The sequence below is a fragment of the Ranitomeya variabilis genome, chromosome 5 (assembly GCF_051348905.1).
Source record: "Ranitomeya variabilis isolate aRanVar5 chromosome 5, aRanVar5.hap1, whole genome shotgun sequence".
Classification (NCBI taxonomy): domain Eukaryota; kingdom Metazoa; phylum Chordata; class Amphibia; order Anura; family Dendrobatidae; genus Ranitomeya; species Ranitomeya variabilis.
The window spans coordinates 190,796,695-190,819,875 of NC_135236.1; the positions used below are offsets into that span (position 1 = coordinate 190,796,695).

General features: G+C 42.5%; 1 protein-coding gene across 11 annotated transcripts in view; it reads right to left on the bottom strand.

Moving 5' to 3' along the window:
- The window catches only part of LOC143775481 (high affinity cAMP-specific and IBMX-insensitive 3',5'-cyclic phosphodiesterase 8A-like), a 534,058-nt gene that overhangs the window by 132,284 nt on the left and 378,593 nt on the right, over window positions 1-23,181 (bottom strand). For all 11 annotated transcript variants that reach the window (XM_077263662.1, XM_077263660.1, XM_077263664.1 and 8 more), the window contains 2 exons: window positions 13,520-13,710; window positions 8,261-8,317 (listed from right to left, as the gene is read on the bottom strand). In XM_077263662.1, the coding sequence (XP_077119777.1) occupies window positions 8,261-8,317; window positions 13,520-13,710 (248 nt within the window). The remainder of the gene's footprint in view (window positions 1-8,260; window positions 8,318-13,519; window positions 13,711-23,181) is intronic.

Consider the following 23,181-nt stretch of genomic DNA (forward strand, 5'->3'; position numbering starts at 1 on the left):
TGTGTATGGACAAGGCTCTTTGCTGTTTTTAATTATGTTTTATATTGTGTGTTTGTGTAATAAATATCTTGTTTTTTCATATATGATTTATCATCATGTCTCTTATTTTTGTGTATGTGGTGTGCATATTTGGAGTGATGCTTTTTCTCTCATTATTCCTTCACAAATATTCCTCCCTTGGGGTCCTAGACCAAAAAACTTGCGATTTTCTTACCAACAATAACCCCCATCACTCCCGTGTTCTACACCCTCCCCAAAATCCACAAATTTACAAAACCCCCCGGGGAGACCGATCGCGGCATCGACCGACTCCATTTTGTCACCATTAGCAATATACTTAGAGAAAATTCTCACCCCTCTGATTAACCCCTTCATGACCTTGGGATTTTTCATTTTTCCAGGTTCGTTTTTCGCTCCCCTCCTTCCCAGAGCCATAACTTTTTTATTTTCCATCAATATGGTCATGTGAGGGCTTGTTTTTTGCAGGACGAGTTGTGCCTTTGAACGACCTCATTGGTTTTAGCATGTCGTGTACTAGAAAACGGGAAAAAAAACTCCAAGTTCGGTGAAATTGCAAAAAAAGTGCAATCCTACACTTTGGCTTTTTTGCTAGGTTCACTAAATGCTAGAACTGACCTGCCATTACGATTCTCCAGGTATATAGACACCTAACATGACTAGGTTCTTTTTTATCTACCGTATTTTTCTGACCATAAGACGCACTTTTTTTCTTCCAAATTTGGGAGGAAAGTGTGGGTGCGTCTTATGGTAGGGATGTAGCATGTGGGGAGGGGGGCAGCAGCGAGTGGGATCGCACTGTTATCCCACTTCAGGAGGCAGAAAAATGTCCCCACTGCTGGGAATCAGCGAAACCATGTGGTCCCAATGATTAAGTGCAGTGAATATTCATTAGCTACTCCCCGCCCACCTATCAGCTGAGCGGTGAGAAGGGAGCAGCAAATGAATACTGCACTTAAGCAGGGTCACACATGGTTTCCTCAGCGCTGATTCCTGCAGCAGCTGGGGAGATCCGTGTGTCCGGGGGGAGGAGGAGGCAGCAGCAGCAGGATCCGGGGGAGAGGAGATCGCTGCGTACCTTCCTGGGCTGGAGCTGAGTGCTGTGCAGTGTGCACAAGGAGGACCTGTGATGATGTCAGAAGTGGGCGGGCTGGAACGTCACATGGCAGCACAGAGCCCTCCCTCTTCTTGACATCATCACAGGTCCTTCAGACTCCAACACTAGAATCTGCTGGCTTCCATTACCTGTGCTGTGGTAAGGCAATAAGAGAGAGGGCTCTGTGTGTGCAGTCATGGGATGCTTTTACCTCACCACAGGCTGGCTGACTGCCACAATTAAGAGGTTAGTCTTTCCAAAACACAATAAAGCACTGCCACTCCTTTAGTGAACTATAACTCCCAGCATGTCATAGGATCTGCAGGACATGCTGGGAGTTATAGTTCTCCCATGGGATTTTAAAGCAGCACTCCAGTGTTATTTTGCAGTGCTGGAGTGGTGCTTTCAATATAAGTCCTGTGCCTCCATTCTTATATTCACCCTCCAGCATCTTCATATAGTACTTCACAGACACCACACTGGTCCCGCAGCTTCTAACATAATAACATACTATTATATATAATAACACCACTTATAATAGTATGTTATTAAATATTTTACCACATTTTTTTGCTTCAAATATTTTTTTCCCTATTTTCCACCTCTAAAACCTGGGTGCGCCTTATAGTCCGGTGCGTCTTATAGTCCGAAAAATACGGGTAAGTGGTGAAAAAAAAATCCAAACTTAGCGCATTTTTTTTTTTTTTTTTAGCAATTTTCCGATACCCGTAGCGTCTCCATTTTTCATGATCTGGTGTCGGTTGAGGGCTTATTTTTTGCATGCCGAGCTGGTGTTTTTAATGATACCATTTCGGTGCAGATACTTTCTTTTGATCGCCCATTATTGCATTTTAATGCAATGTTGCGGCGACCAAAATAAACGTAATTCTGCCGTTTCAAATTTTTTTTATCGCTACGCTGTTCAGTGATCAGGTTAATGCTTTTTTTTTTTTTATTGATCGGGCGATTCTGAACGCGGCGATACCAAATATGTGTAGGTTTGATTTTTTTTTAATTGATTTATTTTGAATGGGGCGAAAGGGGGGTGATTTAAACTTTTATATATAAACTTTTATATATATATTTTTTTTAACTTTTGCCATGCTTCAATAGCCTCCATAGGAGGCTAGAAGCTGGCACAACGCGATCGGCTCTGCTACATAACAGCAATCAGATCGCTGCTATGCAGCAGAAATGCAGGTGTGCTATGAGCGCCGACCACAGGGTGGCGCTCACAGCTACCGGCGATTAGTAACCATAGAGGTCTCAAGGACCTCTATGGTTACTATTCAGAAGCATCGCTGACCCCCGATCATGTGACGGGGGTCAGCGATGCACTCATTTCCGGACGCCCGGCCGGAAGCGCCGGTTAAATGCCGCTGTCTGCATTTGACAGCGACATTTAACTAGTTAATAGCGGCGGGTGAATCGCGATTTCCCCCGCCGCTATTGTGGGCACATGTCAGCTGTTCAAAACAGCTGACATGTCCCGGCTTTGATGCGAGCTCCGGCGGGGGTTCTGACCTCGGACGTACTATCCCGTCCGAGGTCAGAAAGGGGTTAAACAGACACCATCTTTTTTATCTTTTTTACTTGATACCAACGCTTTCCTGGATAACATACGCCAATTCGCCTCCATTCCTACCGATGCACTACTTGTCACTCTGAACGTAAAAGATCTTTACACCTCCATTCCCCATCTAGAGGGTATAGCTTCCACACAGACTCTTGTCTACTACAAACATGGACCCGGATCAGATCCAGATGTGCGTTGACCTCCTTACATTGGTACTTACCTCTAATTTTTTCCGCTTCCAAGATTTTTTCCTACAGATACACGGGACCGCAATGGGCTCTAATGTGGCGCCCCCTATGGTAATGCCTATATGGCGGATTTCAAAGCAACTACCATATATGACAATGAAGTATTTCGCAACCACGTAATTGTGTGGAAACGCTATATAGATGACGTTTTTTTGCATCCGGGGGGGCACATTGGAGTCTTTCTTTTTCTTGATTTTCTCAATCACTCCTGGCCAGGGATTTCCTTCACCATGGGACATGACCAACAATGGGTCAACTTCCTAGACACCATGGTCATTAAAGATTCCGATGGCACCCTTACCACGGATCTCTATGTCTAACAGACTGACCGTAACAATCTTCTACACTACCAGAGTTTACATCCTCCCTCCATGAAAAAAAAAAATCTATCCCCAAGTCACAATTCCATCGAGTACAGCGCATTGTATCTGACCCTGCCACTCGAGACCTACGCCTAGCGGAAATGACGGACAAATTTCTTACAAAGGGCTATCCCTCCACCCTGCTGAATGAGGCTAGGGTCCCCTCTAACAGGGCCCAACGTAATAACTCCAAGTGACCAGTGGTGGACTCAGCGTCTGGCGGTATGCACGCCTACACCACGTTCTCCTAAAGTACCTCTCTCTGCATACCACGGCTGTGTTTCCCCCTTCATAGATTTATTTTGGCCCGCTGACTTCCGGGCTCATTCATCACATGAATTCCGTATACGTAACTGAAGAAGGTTCATGTTGAACCAAAAGGTTTTGAGTATACTGCAAAATAAATTCTTCTGTTCAAGCATCCCAAGATGAGTGCTAAGTTTTATGTTGATTAAGTATATGGCGTGGGAGCCTAACTATAGCACCATTTTGTAGCTGTGCTCACGGTGTTGTTTCACATAAAGTTTACCTCCAGTCATCGGTGTCGGCTGATGGGACTACTGCTCCCAACAGCCGATGCCTGTTGCCGCTAATAACAGCGAGAGCAGGAGCGGCTGATGGGAGTATTCAACCGGCGCCTGCACTGCAAATAATAAAAATACAGGGGAACCCACGCCGATTTTTTTTGAGAACCAGCCAGGCAAAACTGACAGCTGGGGCTGCAACCCTCAGCTGTCAGCTTTATCAAGGCTGGTTATCAAGAATAGAGGGGTCCCCACTTCAAATTTTTTTTTTTTTAAATGATTTGAAAACTACGTGAGGTCCCCACCATTTTTAACAACCAGCCGAGCTAAACAGACAGCTGGGGTCTGGTATTCTCAGGCTGGTAAGGGGCCATGGATATTGCCCCCCCAGCTTAAAAATAGAAGCATGCAGCTGCTCAGAAAAGGTGCATCTATTAGATGTGCCAACTCTGGCGCTTTGCCCGGCTCTTCGCACCTGCCCTGTAGCAGTGGCAAGTGGGTTTCATAATTGTGGGGTAGATGTCAGCTTTGTATTGTCAGGTGCCATCAAACCCATGGCTTAGTAATGGAGAGGAGTCTATAAGACACCTCTCCATTACCATCCTAAAGTTGTATGGCAAGTAAAAATACTGTGAGGAACTGGTCACTTAAACAACATCATAGGACGAACGGATGTAGAATGGAGTCCACAGGACAATGGATACAGACTTTTTCCAGCACGGAACACCGGTTGCGTCGATTTTGTTGTGCTTTATTAGAGATTTTTTTGTTTTGCTTTGTTTTATTAGTGACTTGCGTGCTCATCAGTTCATCTTCACGAATTAATGTTTCCATTCAGTGACTACAAGCAGAGGAGGAAGCGCTGGATGGATCTTATGCATACCCAAGGCCAGACAGGAGATTGCTAAAGGTAAATGTATATCCTTCTACCAATCTCCTCTGTGTCTCCAGGTCTCAATCCTTTGTGCTGCCAGCAACTAGGCCCATTTTATGGATGAGAATAGTAGACCCATGGGAGCCATCACCACAGGGTGTCTCACATGCAATCCCAGGTGATGGGGTTCAGCCTGAGTGGGACACCCACACCAATGTACAGTTCGCTTTAGAAGGGGAGTGTTTGCCGAGGGCCAGGCTCAATTCTGGGGCGTGGCTTGGGTTATGGTGGACCGATGAGAAAATGTTGTTGTTGAGAGTGCCATCGAAGACAGAGGATGACATCCTGGAGGACATGTATGGATGGACTATGGATGTTGGAGATCAGTTGCTGGCTGGACTGAACACTTGGGCTACTGTTGAGGGATTTGTCACCTGTATTTCAGGAACTCTCTTATCTGGAACTGTTGCTGCTAGATACATGGGCTTTGCTTGTGTTACCTGTCATTTGGAGGAGCCTGGACTGTGACTACAGACTATACTGGCGGGAGATAGGAAATCTGCAGGCCAACCAACAGTTGGGAGACTGAGTATTGCTTCGTATGGGGGCAGTGGGACTATCGGCCCCCGGGAAAGGGATCTTGTGCATGGAGGCCATTGTATTTTGGCCATTTACCTGGATTTGGTTTGGTGCAATAAATGCGCCTTTTCTGGGCAACTGCGGGCCGCTATTTTCAGGTTGGGGTGGGCCAATATCCATGCCTGATAGCAAGGCTTGTTGTAAAAAATGGGGGAGATCCCATGCCGGTTTTACATTTTATTTAAATAATTAACAAAATTAGAGTGGGACCCCTCTATTCTTGATAACCAGCCTTGATGAAGCTGACAGCTGAGGGTGCAGCCCCCAGCTATCAGTTTTGCCTGGCTGGTTATCAAAAGTGTGTGTGTGTGTGTGTGTGTGTGTGTGTGTGTGTGTGTGTGTGTGTGTGTGTGTGTGTGTGTGTGTGTGTGTGTGTGTGTGTGTGTGTGTGTGTAACACACCATTCTTTTTTTCTGAATTATTTACAGTGCAGGCGCCGACTGATAAATACTCCCGTCAGCCGCTCCTGCTCTCACTGTTAGCAGCAACAAGCATCGGCTGATGGAAAGAGTTGTCCCCTCGGCTGACACCAGTCACCTGAGGTAAACCTTATACCTCCCATCACAGCTGCTGGCTCCCACTGCCTTTTAAACAGCGTAGGAACTGCATGTGTCTGACCGGCGGTGATGATTTTACCGATGATCACAAGCGGTGTCCATGACAGCACGGCTGACATTGGAGGTTCAAGCCCCCCATTCATGTGATCAGGACCCGTGTTTGGGTACTGTTCTGGTACCCGAACTTTTTGTAACTGTTCGGCCGAAGTCTTCGGACCCAAACATCCAGGTGTCTGCCCATCTCTAATACTGAACGTGTCACACGGACAAAATCAGACAATTGTCCTCAAATTTACAGACATGAAAATTTCTACATGGCTGGCTCCATGTACTGATCCAGATTGCGGACGGTCGCAGGAGCTGCATTCTATTAGACTCAATGTTCAGTAAATAAAATGAATTAGTCTGGGTAGTTCATGTGAAATTTCATATGTGCGTTTGGCACATGAAAATTTTTCAGTGTGATCTCTGTGTGCTCACAGCCAAACCAGATATCCACTTTGCACTGACAAGGGGCAGCACCCCAAAACACAGTGTCTGCAAATTAAGATTCTGGTTTGGCTATTATCCTTAGTCATGTGACAAGACTCGTTAAAGGGTCGACATTGACTTGTAGGATTGCTACTTCCAACAGGTGGCACTAGAGTTCTAGTTCTCTTCCTCTCTGAAGAGAGAATTTGCATAATTAGCATATCTCTGTGTGCGGCACACATGAACAGTACAGTGACTGAAAATAATGCTGTCTGAACAAGACCAGAAAGTGTGTTTAGGCAAAACGAGTGATACTGTATGTAATGACAACTTTGGTGTTGTTTCTAAGGACTTTAAGGGAATCCATCAGCAAGTTTATGCATATCAGGGCACCATAAAATAGGGACTCCGATTTCAGTGCAGTGTCACAGCCCATTACTACAGTCTTGACAATATCACTGTCTCAATAATGCGCTGTTTCACCCTGCTCACTGCACTGATTGTCAGCCTTCTGCCTATGCAAAGTGCAGTAAGAAAAGCTGCCAATCAGTGGCAGGGAGGAGTGAACATATCCAGAGCTTAAAAGCAAGGACTACACAGCAGGATCTCATCGTTGAGAAGACTAGCAGAGCTGCAGAAGACTAATCAGTGCTTGATTAATCCTACAGCAAGCCGCCAAGTAAGTGACATCATTAGAATGAGTTTTTTTTGCATTATTTTATGCTGCTCTCCGAAGAGACAACAATAAACTGGTGATAGATTTCCTTAACCCTTCAAGGGGTATTCCCATCTCCAAGATCCTATATCAATATGTAGTAGTATAGTTTTTTTATTTTCAATGTCTCTTTCACCATGTGCAAGCAATGCAGGACCTTAGGTATCCATGGTTACGACCACTGATATAATGACAGTTAGCTAGATGCCAGTGGTCGTAACCATGGATACCTAAGGTCCAGCAATGCCTGCACATGAGAAAAGAGACAAAGCGAATCAGAAAATCTATACTACATTTCTAAATTGAGGTATTTGCTAATATTATTATTATTACACCTAGTACACATTGGGATAGGATCTTGTAGGTGGGACTAGCACATTAACATTGGGGGATATCATCACTCAGCTTAATTCTTTTAATCAAGGTGTATAAAGAGGTTTGATAAAAGATTTGTCCAGTCTCCAAGTTAGTATGGAAATTTAATATTAAAGTAGTGTGGGTCCTATTTTCTGCAGCATACATTGGGGGCCCCCCACAGGGCTAAGCACCCTTATCTACACATCCTTCCCTGACCCAGTGATAATTATAAGCTATGACTGGTTTCCTTTCACTTCCCCATTCAGATGAGGTTCAATACATGGAAAGGTAGGACATAAGTGATAAGGTCCGACCATACTTAGGTGCACCTTGATGTGGCTGGATAGCGTTTTTTGGTCAAAGAGCGCAAAAGCTAAATTAGAATCTTACATTTTTAATGTTCACAGCAGTAGTGGAGTACATGTATCCATTATTCGCAGTGAGCTGATACATCATCTACATACGTTTGTATATTGTCCACATAGTATTACATTAATGTATAGGTGTACAAATAACGCTAAGAGTGTGGGCACGTATATATTAAAGAGAATTGTTTTTACTTATCTGATATATACACTACACAACACATTAAACAGAAAGCCCCATGCAGGTGATATTGCATGTGTTGGACCTGTACCTCAAGTTGCTAAGAACGGTCGCTTTCTTCCACATTCTCTATTGCTTTTTCCACTTTAACGATCTTTATTTTGTAAAAACAAGTACGGTACATACCCTAAAAATTAGTGTTTTGAAATTAACAAAATAGAAACAAAACAAAAGATTTTGGAAAATAAATAATGATGCAGTTTATACTGAAACTTACCTTCTAACTACAGCAATGATGACAGAATTTTCTGATGGTTTGGTAGCTCTGATGGACCTTAAAAATGAGCAAAAAAAAAAAAAAAATCAGCAACAAAATCCTGAAAAGCTATCGTAGCCGAGAAGCACAATTCACTGCATAAATACGGTAAGTAGAAAAGGATCATGGTTTGCTCCCGATGTCTCCGGCTGATGTCGCTCATGTTCGAAGTGGATTTTTCTTTGTGACATACACTTACTGAAGAGGTTGTGGAGCCAAAGAAATTCTGCTGCAGAGAGCACATCTTACACATATGTGTGATACAATAGTATAAAGGGATATACGGAAAATTCTGCTGTGCCGCTGGTTCAGAAGATATCCAATGGAGATGACAGTATTGAACAAAGAGCAGTTTTATTAATCAACGCGTTTCAGAGTTGAAAAAAAATGCGGTTGTGAAAATAGCGAAGGAAATATAGGCTTGGCAAGTGCTCCGTTCATTCCCAGAGCACTTTAGCCTTATTTACATATGTTGCATTTTCTCTAATGGATTTCTTAAGATAGCACTCCTCCCATTAAAGTTTTTATCCTCTTAATATATTGCAGTCATCATACTATATAGCACTGTGTAGTTACAATTGCTCATTTTTCCTTTCTTCCAAGTTAATTCTTCTCTTTTCCATTAGGTCTATGACATCATGTGATTAATAACTGATGAGCTGAATCCTTCTAAGCTCTATGTAGTAACAGGACGTCAATTTTCCCTGTATAACTCAAAAGTCACAGCAAAAGTCCCTGGTAGAGGAAGGAGGGAGCAGCTGGGTCAGGAGTTGAAGAGGGGAATGGCTCATACAAGCACAAGAGACTTCCTGTTTCTACAGAGAAAATGAACTGGACACATATAGGTATAGGTATGTACAAGGTTGCCTCCCCATTTGCTGGGGGCTACGACATGATTTTAAGATATAAACTTTGATGGGAGTGCTTCTTTAACCCCTTAGTGACCACCAATACATCTTTATCAGACAATAGCATCCCCCTACTGGTGAAAATGCAGGAGCTGTTGATTGTACACTATAGCTAACACCTTGCTGTATCCCTTTATTGGTGTTGGGTAAAAAAGCCATGTTTGGTGCCATTAGAATCTGCTGTCAATAATGACTACGGCATGTAAATGGTTAACAGAGTGTGGGGGCTCCCTCTTTAACCCCATTGGTGCCCTGAAATCGTGATTGTGTGGTCTTGATGGTTGCCATGGCAATTCATGGCCAAATAACGGCCCTGGCCTTAGGGTCTGCCGGCTATAGCGACCTGTTCAGAAGTTAGCGACATTTAGGTGGTAAAAATAACATTTATCCTTACCACCATGCCACTTTAATTCCTGGAAAAGTTAATAAACTACCTAACAGCTGTTTTGAATATGTTGAGGGGTGCAGTTTTTAAAATGGTCTCACTTTTGGGGATTTTATGACGTCTAGGTCCACCAAAGTCACTTCAAACCTGAATAGGTCCCTAAAAATGTAAGTTTTGTGACAAAAAAAACAAAATTGCTGGAGTAGTGCTTTAAAGTAATAAAAATTCCACATTGGTCACAGAAATAACTTGAAACTGACAAAAGTACATTTTAAATTTACATTTACTGAGTATCAATACTAATGAGAATCAGACATTGCTTTTGAATTTTGCTTCAACAGAAAAATGTTAAAAAAAAAAATCAAACTATTGAAAACGGCCAGGGCAAAAATGATGGTACCCTTAACTTAATATTTTGCGGCACACTTTTCAGTCAATCATTGCAAACACACAATTTCTGTAAGTCTCAGTGAGCCTTCTGCCCCACTTCTCATGAGCAAACTGCTCTAGAGGTCTCCAGTGTAAACGGTACCTTCTCCAGACTGCACGTTTCATCTCCTTGAACTTCTTTTTGCAGACAGACATGTGAGGGCTTGACTTTTGCAAAATAAATTTTTTTTTCTTAGCACACAATTTTTTGATGGCTTTTTTCTCATGATATCTACCGCCGCAAAAAATGTAGAACAAAACGAGATTTTAGAGTGTGACAGCTGAAGTCGTCCCAGATACATTAATGCCAATTTTGTGTACCATCTTTTGTTTATTTTCACATAAAACTTGCATTTTTTAATAGTGACAGGAACCCTGTACTCGTTAACCATCTAGATGCCGTTGTTGCTATTGACAGTGCCATACAGGTGGTAAAATGACTATGATCGGTGTTATCACCAATTGTGGCTGTTGCACCAGGGCTTCAGCTTTAGTATACAATTGACGCTCACTGCATCTTTGCACGTAGAGGGCGCTATCCCCTTATTTTTCAGTGCTGAGCAATAGGGACCATTAAGGACCACTGTAAAATGGCATATCGGTGGTTATTAAGGGGTTAATATATTTGGTGCATTTTGAGCTGACCATGCATCACAAACTGAAATCTATGCCAGCTTTATGTGGCATAAACTATAGAAAATTTGTCAGGCTACAGTTAGCCGAGGCCTCCACTGCTTATTTTTGTCCACTTTTTTATTTTCGTCTAGTGTGTCGCTTTTTCGCTTTATAAGAAAACTTAGAGGATACAAAAGAAAAAAAGAGGTAGTGACATTAGAAGTAGGGATAGAGAAACAAGAGGAAGCCATTTACTCTACAGGGGTAGAGGGAAACACCCAATTCAAACAAGTTTTGTATGAAAAAGGCTAAAATTTACAAATCGGGTGGATACAAAACATTCATGATGAAATGAAAAGTGAGAAATTGAGGGAGATGTTAATATAGCTAATGAGATCGAACAATTGTACAGCACTAATTCATTAATCATACAAATAACTGCTCTATAAGGGTATGTGCACACATTCAGTATTGGCTGCGGCAAAATCTGCTGCAAATCCCAATGTGTTGGCAGGAAATATACTGTACAGTGTAGAATACGTGGGTTTTTCACACGTTTTTGGCCTCCTTTGTTTGAATGGGTGAAAAATAATGTAAAAACGCAAAAATAATTGACTTACTGCAGATTTGAATCTGGTTCAAATTTGCAAGGAAACAAATCAGCAGTGTGTCCCTGAGACTTCAGAAACCTCAATCGCTTTGCTGGGACTGTAAAAAGGCTGCATTTATTATGCAACAAAAATGCACAGAAAAAAAAAAAATCAAAAATACAACGTAGAAGATAAAGAGGACTAGAGAGCCTTTATTTGGAATTGGATAGCAGAAATCTGTGAAATAGAGGGAGAATATGCTGGCTTTGGATAGATAAAGTCCATAAGAACAACTCCAACTGGAGGAATTCCACATACAATTTTCATTAACATGTTCTATTTGGGTACAGAGACCTAAAAGGGATATTCCCAATATTCAAAGTTATCAACTATTCTCTAGATAGATGAGAACTTGCTGATTGATGGTGGTCTGACCATTAGGACCCAGCCCGAGCCTGAGAATGGCTCTCAAATTCTCCATTCATTGTCCCAGGAACTACTGGGGAAAGCCGAGTGTTGTGCTCGTCTATCTTCGGCAGTCCTATGGACAATGAATGGAATGGTGACAAGACGACAAAACAGGCCAGGATCAAATTCATAACTAACAAGAAAGGATCACGACAAACTGGGATGACATTCTTTGATTTACCCATATAATCTAAACATATTCAAGAGCAGTGATTTTTAGGATACCGTGGAATCAACAAATTGGATGCAATCACAAGGGTTCAAATTAAGGCTAGGTAGGTATTCTGCAGTCAGTCCATATTAATCTGTGGGGAACACTTCTTGCTAAGGAGACCTGAGAATGGAACATGTAGTATTCAAGCAGCTCGCCATAAAAAATACACTAGACAATCAATGTGTGATCGAAGCGGCCAGGTCAGAAGTGATTACGTGACAAATGTTCCCGCGCCTATGGAGGATCATCCCCAAATCTCACAATACAGGCTAAAAACGTTATTACAATGATATTATTCCTGACCAGGCTTGTGGACTTACCTTGAAAATCCATGTTAGATTGGTTCTATAATCCAATTTGAAAGTGTTCCCACATGATATTAAAGCTGGAATCATTTCAGTATCAAACTTCACTATTTTCAAAAAGTAGTAAATAGCAATTCTGAATTATATTTTCAAATTTAGTGCACTAGCCTCATCAGATCCAAGAGATTGATTTAATTGTTTGTATCTTTTTCTCTGATATTTGGTTACAGGTCCCTTTCAAGTGCAAATGAATGAGATGAAATATATAGTTTGCAGTGATGAGCGAACATGCTTGGATATCGTGTTATTAGTGTTATCAGGGTATCCCGGGCGTGCTTGAGTAATAAGTTTGAGTCCCCATGGCTGCATGACTCACGACTCTTAGACAGCCTAACAAACAGGCAATCCCCACAAGTGTTGCAGCTGTCTAACAGCCGTGAATTATGGAGCCGCGGGGACTCGAACATATTACTCAAGCATGCTCGGTATACTCGGATAACACAATACCCAAGCACGTTCGCTCATCACTAAGGCTAGCTTCACACAAGCGTTCGGCAGGGCTGCGGATGGCAGCCTTCTTCCTCCGTCAAGCCCCGCCCACTGTCACACCTCTTCCTTCAGCTCCGCCTACGTCTGCATGCGTCCTGCGAACCCCATCTTTAACACTGGGTACGCAGGCCATGTGGATGTATGCGGATGCCTCCGCATGCGTCGTTTTGATGCTGCGCCGACCGCAACAAAATCCTAACATTTTGCGTTTGACGTAGATCAGCGCAGCATCAAGACGCCGCATGTGGTGGCATCCGCATACATCCGCATGGCCTACGTACCCAATGATAAAGATAGGGTACGCAGAACGCATGCAGACATAGGCGGAGCTGAAGGAAGAGGTGCGGCAGTGGGCGAGGCTTAACGGAGGAAGACTACTGCCGTCTGCAGCCCTGCCAAACGCTAGTGTGAAGCTAGCCTAATACTTGTGGTTGGTATGTGTTTGTTACTCTGAAACAGACTGATATTAGCAGGTATTACTACTTTCCAAAAGTGATCCACAACTATGCATTAGGGAATCCTTGTAAATTACAGTTTTTTTGGGAGAGCACATTCAGCATCACATATTTTTCAGGCCCAAGATAACAATTAACTGTCCTACAGAGAACAAGCTTTTTACTAAAAAGTCCATATACTGTATTGAATTTTTTTTTCATAATTTTCATTCAAAAAGTGAATTCCCTCAAATGGCAATGCATATGTTTTTTACATTCATATTTGCAAAACATGAGTAGGGTAAAATAAAAGCATCGCTTACCTGCATAGAGCTTCCGCATCAAAACACCGCGAGTGCCGATGATCGATAATGATAAGTTCATGATGTTTATCTAAAAAGCTTTCCAAAGCAGATTCTGGTGTCTTGGCAATATTAGACTTAAAGCCCGCTTTCTCACATGCACAACAGAATCCATTACTCTGGCTATCTTCTTTGGCAAATACTAAAAGTACCTAAGCAACAGAATTGAAATAAAAAAAGGCATAAATGTCTAAAAAGGTTTTACATATTACCGTAAACTAGAAAGATGTATATCTTGGTACCGTGTTAGTCAGTGGATAGAAAAATATTTAGAATGGAGTCCTCAGTGATAAAAGGTATCAACCACTGAGGACTCTCAATTCTAAATATTTTTACATATTAAACTCATATTTTCATCTGTTAAGCAACTTATTTCAAGGCAAGAAAATAGTTTTTATATGCTTCATGATGAGGCATTGTTCAATTATGATCCTAAATCATTGAGACTGGCATTTTGTACGCCAATCTTAAGAGGGCTGATCCTACTGACAGGATTCCCTTTAAGTTGTCTACATGGACATGTCGGTTATAGGAAGCTGAATAAAATGATAACTTAATAAATGCAATTCAATGTCTTATTCCAGATAAATCCCCGCTTTTTCTGATATGCTAATGAGCTATTCATGATTATGGGCCGGACACTGATCTGCATGGGAATCTGCCTCCAAAGCTGAATGAAAGGGGGCATTACCAATGTGACACACTGCTCTTATAATCACACAGTGAGCTCAAGATTAATAGTACAGCAGGACAAAGAGCACAGCAGAAGAGAACTTTGTCTCATCACAAATATTTTCAGCAGCTTTTGTCTTCTCATAGTGCAGGCAGCCCTGCTGCAGTGAGATTAGAATTAACAGTACAGCACAACTGAACCTTGTCTCATTACAAACATAACAAGCAAATTTGCAGCTGTCTTCTCACGGTGCTGCCAGCTCTGCTGTACTGCCCTTCCAGCACACTAGGAGCACGTGAAGCTGAAAGACTAAGGGGACTGCAGCTGAAAAGGTTTTCGTAATGAGACAGTTCACTTCCGCTGTACTGTGTTAGCTCTGCTCTCAATGCAGAGGCAGAGCTGTGTGTGATTATGACAGCAGAATGTCAGTCATTACATGTCTTACACTGGTACTGCCATTCATTTAAACTAATCTCTGGAGGCAGATCCTCATGCAAATCTGTGTCCAGGTCATAGTTAACAACTCATTTACATATAAGAAATTTCTCTGGAATAAGACATCAGATTTCAGCTAAGGTGTCATTTTACTCATTTTCCTATGATTTACATGCCCATATAGATGGCTTAGGAGGGATAATCCTATTGACAGATTCCCTGTAATGAAGGGAGCGCAGGAGTAGGACGCCTCAAGTTCATCAAGAGGCATTCACCTCAAATTATTTGGTGCATCTTTCAACCGCCATAGTGGCTTATTTTACTAGTATTTCACTGCAAGAAATTTATACCAGTATTGGGCTAACATACATTTCTCTCCTAAATTTACACCACCTTTGTGGCGTAAAATATTATGAGTTTATCGGGCATAGTTAGCCATGTTATGTCCCATTCGAGCTCTGGCCCGTTTTCAAAAAGTTGGCGTAGCTTGCCAAGTCATGTGTAAAACTGGCAAAAAAGTGTCAGCATTTTTTAGCAATATTTCAAGCGATTCTTGTTAAACGGTCTGCCGAATTTATCCCAAAATTTAAATTAACAATAGCTAAAAAGAAAAACATGCAATCATGATTCAATTTCTGCTCTTACCACTAGGGGCATCCTATAGTAGCTCCCTGTCTAGAGGCAGAGAATGTGCAAATGGTCTGTCAGAAGTCTCGGACTGGCCCACCGGAGAATTCTCCGTTGGGCCCAGGCACTGACACCTGGTGGCATAATGGCCAGCAGCTGCCTAGGGCCCCCACTGCTCCAGGAGCCCCCAGCCAGTGGCTATGGGGCTCCTGAGTCAAGGGGGGCCACCCTATGCCAGCTTAGCAGCAGCTGGAGACAGGATCCTGTCCCCGCTGCTAAAGCAAAATGAATATTTACGTTTCCCCATGCCCCTATGGGCGTGGAGAGGAGTGAATACCATTTCTCTTAATAGCACGAAGTGTTAGCCGCAGGCTGCAGCTAACACTGCCCGCATGTAAAGCCCCACCACCGCACGCACACACAGCACCGCACCGCACCACATACACACACAGACACACAACACAGCACATCCCGGCGTCCTGCTTCCTGTCTGAGACAGCCCAGCTGGATGGCGTCATCATCCAGCGCGCTGTATCAGACAGAAAGCTGCCGGCGAGGAAGAGGCTGCTGGGATGTGCTGCTTCAGGGAGGTGAGCTGTGCTGTGTGTGTGTGTGTGTGTGTGTGTGTGTGTGTGTGTGTGTGTGTGTGTGTGTGTGTGGTGCAGTGCTTTGTGTGTGAGAGAGTTATGCGGTGCTTTCTGTGTGTGGGAGGAGTGGTGGGGAAGGACAATTATATTGGTGGGGGAAGGCAATGATGCAGGTGGATGGGCAATGATGGCGGTGGGGGAGGCAATGATGGAGGTGATGGGCAATGATGGCGGTGGGGGAGGCAATGATGGAGGTGATGGGCAATGATGGCAGTGGGGGGAGGCAATGATGGAGGTGATGAAATGGACAATGATGGCGGTGGGGGAGGAGGCAATGATGGTGGTGGGGGAGGAGGCAATGATGGAGGTGGTGGGGGAGAATGATAGGGGAGGTGGGGGAGAAGGCAAAGATGAAGGTGGTGATGAGGACAATAATGGGGGTGGAGAGGGGCTGCATTATATTCTGTGGTGGGCTGCATTATTCTATCAGGGGACTACATTATATTCTGGGGGGCTACATCATACTATATGAGGGTGCTACAGTATACTCTATGGGGGGCTGCATTATATTCTGTGGTTGGCTGCATCATACTATATGAGGGGAGCAGCATTATGCCCTATGAGGGGGCTACAGTATACTGTATGGGGGAGCTGTATTATATTCTGTGGTGGGCTGCATTATACTATATGAGGGGGGGCTGCATTATACCATATGAGGGTGCTACATTTTATTCTATGGTGGGGACTTCTTTATACCTGAGGGGGTTGCATTATATTTTGTGGGGGCTGCATTATATTCTATGAGAGGGGGCTGCATTATATTTTATGATGGGGGCTACTTTATAATGCATGAGGGGGCTACATTATATTCTATAAGGGGGCTACCCCAACCCCTGCTACATAATTAAGATGTGTACTACCTCATATTATACTCTGATATTAGCATGTTTTACCACACAATTGGTGGTCTTGTACTTATTTATATGTAGCTACATAGTGGGCCCCAAGAATGATTTTCTCTGGTGGGACCAAGGTGCTCCAGTCCGATGCTGTCTGTCAGTGCTTTTAATACAGGAATACAATATTGTCCTTGTGCAGCCACCACCTCCTGACTGTACAGGGCAGGCATGCATGTAATACAGCTCCCCTTAGTACAGCCTAATGGGGCTGCAGTGCTGTGATTTCCACAGGCAAATTTGATCACAGCCTCAGAGGGAAGCGTAATCAAACAAAATTTTATCACCCACTGTCAATGGGCTGATAGAAAGTGAAGCAGTAATGTGGTCTGAGCAGCACTCAAGATAAGTATTCAAGCTGAGCCCTCCTGTTTTGCATTACTACTGTGAATACAACAAAATTACTGCAAGAACTTTAGAGTAACTTTGCCATGGCTGTGGCATCAAAGTATAAAATGAATGGTACATTTGTAAATACCCAGATAGTTGCTCCATCTTCTTTATGCAAATGAAAAGCTGCTTTTTACAGTACCAGTAAAAGCTTTGAGAGTTCAGAAATCTCATGCACACTTCAATTCAGCACTTTTTCACCCATTGAAATCAAAGAGAAAATGTAAAAATACTGCAAAAAAACAAAAGTTTTTGCAGGTTTTCGGTGAATAAAACTAACTATATTAAACAAATACTGCAGACAAAGAACACATGTAATCTGCACCCAAAAATGTGGCTACAACGCAGCAGAAATAAAAAAAACAAAAAACAAAAAAAAACACAAAAAGGCATTTTGAGTTTGAAGGCATTTTTTAATAGCAAGAGACAAGGTTTTAACTGCAGAAAGAAAAAGCAGCAACAAAGCTTAATGTGGCGGCTATACAATAAAGTGCGCACTGCTGTGCGCACGCTATGAGCATGAAGGGCAGGCACAAATGAAGGAGGCAGGAGAGGGGCCCACCGGAGGATCCTCCGACGTCCCGATGCCCCAGTCCGACCCCGAATGTGAATATAGTTACTGTTTTGACTACTGCAAAACTGCAGAAAGATTTGTTGCCACAAGAACCCAAACATAAGATGATTGCTACATTCAATTTACCCTGCTGGCCCTCATCCCTTAGGCTATGTTCACACGCTGCGGATTTTGCTGCGGATCTGCAGCAGTTTTCCATGAGGTGTACAGTACCATGTAAACCTATGGAAAACAAAATCCGCTGTGCAGATGCTGCGGAAAAGTCCGCGCGGAAACACAGCGGTTTATATTCCGCAGCATGTCAATTCTTTGTCCGGATTTCGCAGCGGTTAACACCTGCTCCTCAATAGGAACCCGCAGGTGTAAAACCGCAGGTGGAATCCGCACAAAAAACGCGGTAATTCCGCGGTAAATCCACAGTGCGGTTTACCTGCAGATTTACCAAAAACAGTGTGGAAAAATCCGCACACCATTCCGCAGCGTGTGCACATAGCCTAATCCAACTTTCAGACTTGCTCCTTTCCTCTGCAGCTGTATTCAACTCTCCTTGTCAGGATCACAGCTGTGCAGCTGGATGCTTCAGAACCGGGAGGATTAGCAAAGAATGCCTTATATATGTAATCCAATGCTGTGTCTAACCATGCATGGACACTAGTTACGTCTCTGTCAGAAGCTGTAGTACGTTCAGAGTCTGATGGGTCCCTGTATAAAATTTGGACCAGGGCCCCCTCATCCTGAATTAAACAATAAAAATATACACAGACGTGTGAAAGTATTTGTCCCCTTCCCGATTTCCTATTCTTTTGCATGCTTGTCACACTTCAAGACCTTCACTTAAACCCTGCATTTTGTGTTTACTTGTGATCGCTTTTTCTAATATTCAATTTGTTTGGTGGTCTGAAACATTTAATAAAGGGAAAAAGAAATCCAAATAGGACCTGACTAACATTGAAGTAGATCAAAACGTCCTCAAAAACCTAGACATCATGCTGTGATCAAAAGAAATTCTGGAAAAAATGAGAAACAAGGTACCGTATATACTCGAGTATAAGCAGAGATTTTTAGCCCATTTTTTTTTAGGCTAAAAGTGCTCCTTTCGGGTTATACTCGAGTCATTGTCCAAGGGGGTCGGTGGGGGAGGGGGAGCGGCAGAAGTGACAGCTGTCACATCATACTCACCTGCTCCCGGCACAGTCTCTGCACTTTCCTGCTTCTCCGATTGTCTCCGGAACCCGCAGCTCTTTCTGTGTTCAGCGGTCACGTGGTACAGATCATTAACCCCTTCACCCCCAAGGGTGGTTTGCACGTTAATGACCGGGCCAATTTTTACAATTCTGACCACTGTCCCTTTATGAGGTTATAACTCTGGAACGCTTCAACGGATCTTGGCGATTCTGACACTGTTTTCTCGTGACATATTGTACTTCATGATAGTGGTAAAATTTCTTCGATATAAATTGCGTTTATTTGTGAAAAAAAACGAATATTTGGCGAAAATTTTGAAAATTTCGCAATTTTCCAACTTTTAATTTTTATGCCCTTAAATCACAGACATATGTCACGCAAAATACTTAATAAGTAACATTTCCCACATGTCTACTTTACATCAGCACGAATTTGGAACCAAAATTTTTTTTTGTGACGGAGTTATAAGGGTTAAAAGTTGACCAGCAATTTCTCATTTTTACAACACCATTTTTTTTTAGGGACCACATCTCATTTGAAGTCATTTTGAGGGGTCTATATGATAGAAAATACCCAAGTGTGACACCATTCTAAAAACTGCACCCCTCAAGGTACTCAAAACCACTTTCAAGAAGTTTATTAACCCTTCAGGTATTTCACAGGAATTTTTGGAATGTTTAAATAAAAATGAACATTTAACTTTTTTTCACACAAAATTTATTTCAGATCCAATTTGTTTTATTTTACCAAGGGTAACCGGAGAAAATAGACCCCAAAATTTGTTGTACAATTTGTCCTGAGTATGCTGATACCCCATATGTGGGGGTAAACCACTGTTTGGGCGCATGGCAGAGCTCGGAAGGAAAGGAGCGCCATTTTACTTTTCAATGCAAAATTGACTGGAATTGAGATGGGACGCCATGTTGCATTTGGAGAGCCCCTGATGTGCCTAAACATTGAAACCCCCCACAAGTGACACCATTTTGGAAAGTAGACCCCCTAAGGAACTTATCTAGATGTGTGGTGAGCACTTTGACCCAACAAGTGCTTCACAGAAGTTTATAATGCAGAGCGGTAAAAATAAAAAATCATATTTTTTCACAAAAATGATCTTTTCGCCCCCAATTTTTTATTTTCCCAAGGGTAAGAGAAGAAATTGGACCCCAAAAATTGTTGTGCAATTTGTCCTGAGTACGCTGATACCCCATATGTGGGTGTAAACCATTGTTTGGGCACAGGGCAGAGCTCGGAAGGGAACGAGCGCCATTTGACTTTTCAATGCAAAATTGACTGGAATTGAGATGGGACGTCATGTTGCGTTTGGAGAGCTCCTGATGTGCCTAAACATTGAAACCCCCCACAAGTGACACCATTTTGGAAAGTAGACCCCCTAAGGAACTTATCTAGATGTGTGGTGAGCACTTTGACCCAACAAGTGCTTCACAGAAGTTTATAATGCAGAGCCGTAAAAATAAAAAATCATATTTTTTCACAAAAATGATCTTTTCGCCCCCATTTTTTTATTTCCCCAAGGGTAAGAGAAGAAATTAGAGCACAAAAGTTGTTGTGCAATTTGTCCTGAGTACGACGATACCCCATATGTGGGGGTAAACCACTGTTTGGGCGCATAGCAGAGCTCGGAAGGGAAGGAGCGCTATTTTACTTTTCAATGCAAAATTGACTGGAATTAAGATGGGATGCCATGTTGCGTTTGCAGAGCCCCTGATGTGCCTAAACATTAAAAACCCCCACAAGTGACACCATTTTGGAAAGTAGACCCCCTAAGGAACTTATCTAGATGTGTTTTGAGAGCTTTGAACCCCCAAGTGTTTCACTACAGTTTATAACGCAGAGCCGTGAAAATAAATTCTTTTTTTTTCACAAAAATGATTTTTTAGCCCCCAGTTTTGTATTTTCACAAGGGTAACAGGATAAATTGGACCCCAAAATTTGTTGTACAATTTGTCCTGAGTATGCTGATACCCCATATGTGGGGGGGAACCACTGTTTGGGCGCATGACAGAGCTCGGAAGGGAAGGAGCGCCATTTGGAATGCAGACTTAAATGGATTGGTCTGCAGGCGTCACGTTGCATTTGCAGAGCCCCTGATGTACCCAAACAGTACAAACCCCCCACAAGTGACCCCATATTGGAAACTAGACCCCCCAAGGAACTTATCTAGATGTGTTGTGAGAACTTTGAACCCCCAAGTGTTTCACTACAGTTTATAACGCAGAGCCGTGAAAATAAAAATTATTTTTTTTTTCACAAAAATGATTTTTTTAGCCCCCAGTTTTGTATTTTCACAAGGGTATCAGGATAAATTGGACCCAAAAAGTTGTTGGCTAATTTGTCCTGAGTATGCTGATACCCCATATGTGGGGGGGAACCACTGTTTGGGCGCATGACAGAGCTCGGAAGGGAAGGAGCGCCATTTGGAATGCAGACTTAAATGGATTGGTCTGCAGGCGTCACGTTGCATTTGCAGAGCCCCTGATGTACGCAAACAGTACAAACCCCCCACAAGTGACCCCATATCGGAAATTAGACCCCCCAAGGAACTTATCTAGATGTGTTGTGAGAACTTTGAACCCCCAAGTGTTTCACTACAGTTTACAACGCAGAGCCGTGAAAATAAAAAATCTTTTTTTTCCCACAAAACTTATTTTTTGGCCCCCAGTTTTGTATTTTCCCAAGGGTAGCAGGAGAAATTGGACCCCAAAAGATGATGTCCAATTTGTCCTGAGTACGCTGATACCCCATATGTTGGGGTAAACCCCTGTTTGGGCACACGGGAGAGCTCGGAAGGGAAGGAGCACTGTTTTCCTTTTTCAACGCAGAATTGGCTGCAATTCAGATCGGATGCCATATCCCGTTTGGAAAGCCCCTGATGTGCCTAAACAGTGGAAACCCCCCAATTATAACTGAAACCCTAATCCAAACACACCCCTTACCCTAATCCCAACAGTAACCCTAACCACTCCTCTAACCCAGACACACCCAACCCTATTCCCAACCGTAAATGTAATCCAAACCCTAACCCTATCTTTAGACCCAACCCTAACTGTAGCCCCAACGCTAGCCCTAACCCTAGCAATAACCCTAGCCCTAACTCTAGTCCTAACTCTAGCCCTAACCCTAACCCTAATGGGAAAATGGAAATAAATACATTTTTAAATTTTTTTATTTTTCCCTAACTAAGGGGGTGATGAAGGGGGGTTTGATTTACTTTTATAGCGGGTTTTTTAGCGGATTTTTATGATTGGCAGCCGTCACACACTGAAAGACGCTTTTCATTGCAAAAAATATTTTTTGCGTTACCACATTTTGAGAGCTGTAATTTTTCCATATTTGAGTCCACAGAGTCATGTGAGATCTTGTTTTTTGCGGGATGCGTTGACGTTTTTATTGGTAACATTTTCGGACACGTGACATTTTTTGATCGCTTTTTATTCCGATTTTTGTGAGGCAGAGTGATAAAAAACCAGCTATTCATGAATTTCTTTTTGGGGAGGCGTTTATACCGTTCTGCGTTTGGTAAAATTGATAAAGCAGTTTTATTCGTCGGGTCAGTACGATTACAGCGATATCTCATTTATATCATTTTTTTTATGTTTTGGCGCTTTTATGCGATAAAAACTATTTTATAGAAAAAATAATTATTTTGGTATCGCTTTATTCTCAGGACTATAACTTTTTTATTTTTTTGCTGATGATGCTGTATGGCGGCTCGTTTTTTGCGGGACAAGATGACGTTTTCAGCGGTACCATGGTTATTTATATCAGTCTTTTTGATCGCGTGTTATTCCACTTTTTGTTCGGCGGTATGATAATAAAGCGTTGTTTTTTGCCTCTTTTTTTTTTTTCTTACGGCGTTTACTGAAGGGGTTAACTAGTGGGCCAGTTTTATAGGTCGGGTCGTTACGGACGCGGCGATACTAAATATGTGTACTTTTATTGTTTTTTTTATTTTATTTAAAGAAATGTATTTATGGGAATAATATTTTTTTTTTTTTCATTATTTTGGAATATTTTTTTTTTTTTTTTTTTTTTTTACACATTTGTAAAAAATTTTTTTTTACTTTTTTACTTTGCCCCAGGGGGGGACAATACAGATCGGTGATCTGTCAGTTTGCATAGCACTCTGACAGATCACCGATCTGCGAGAAGTGCAGGCTGCTTCACAGTGCCTGCTC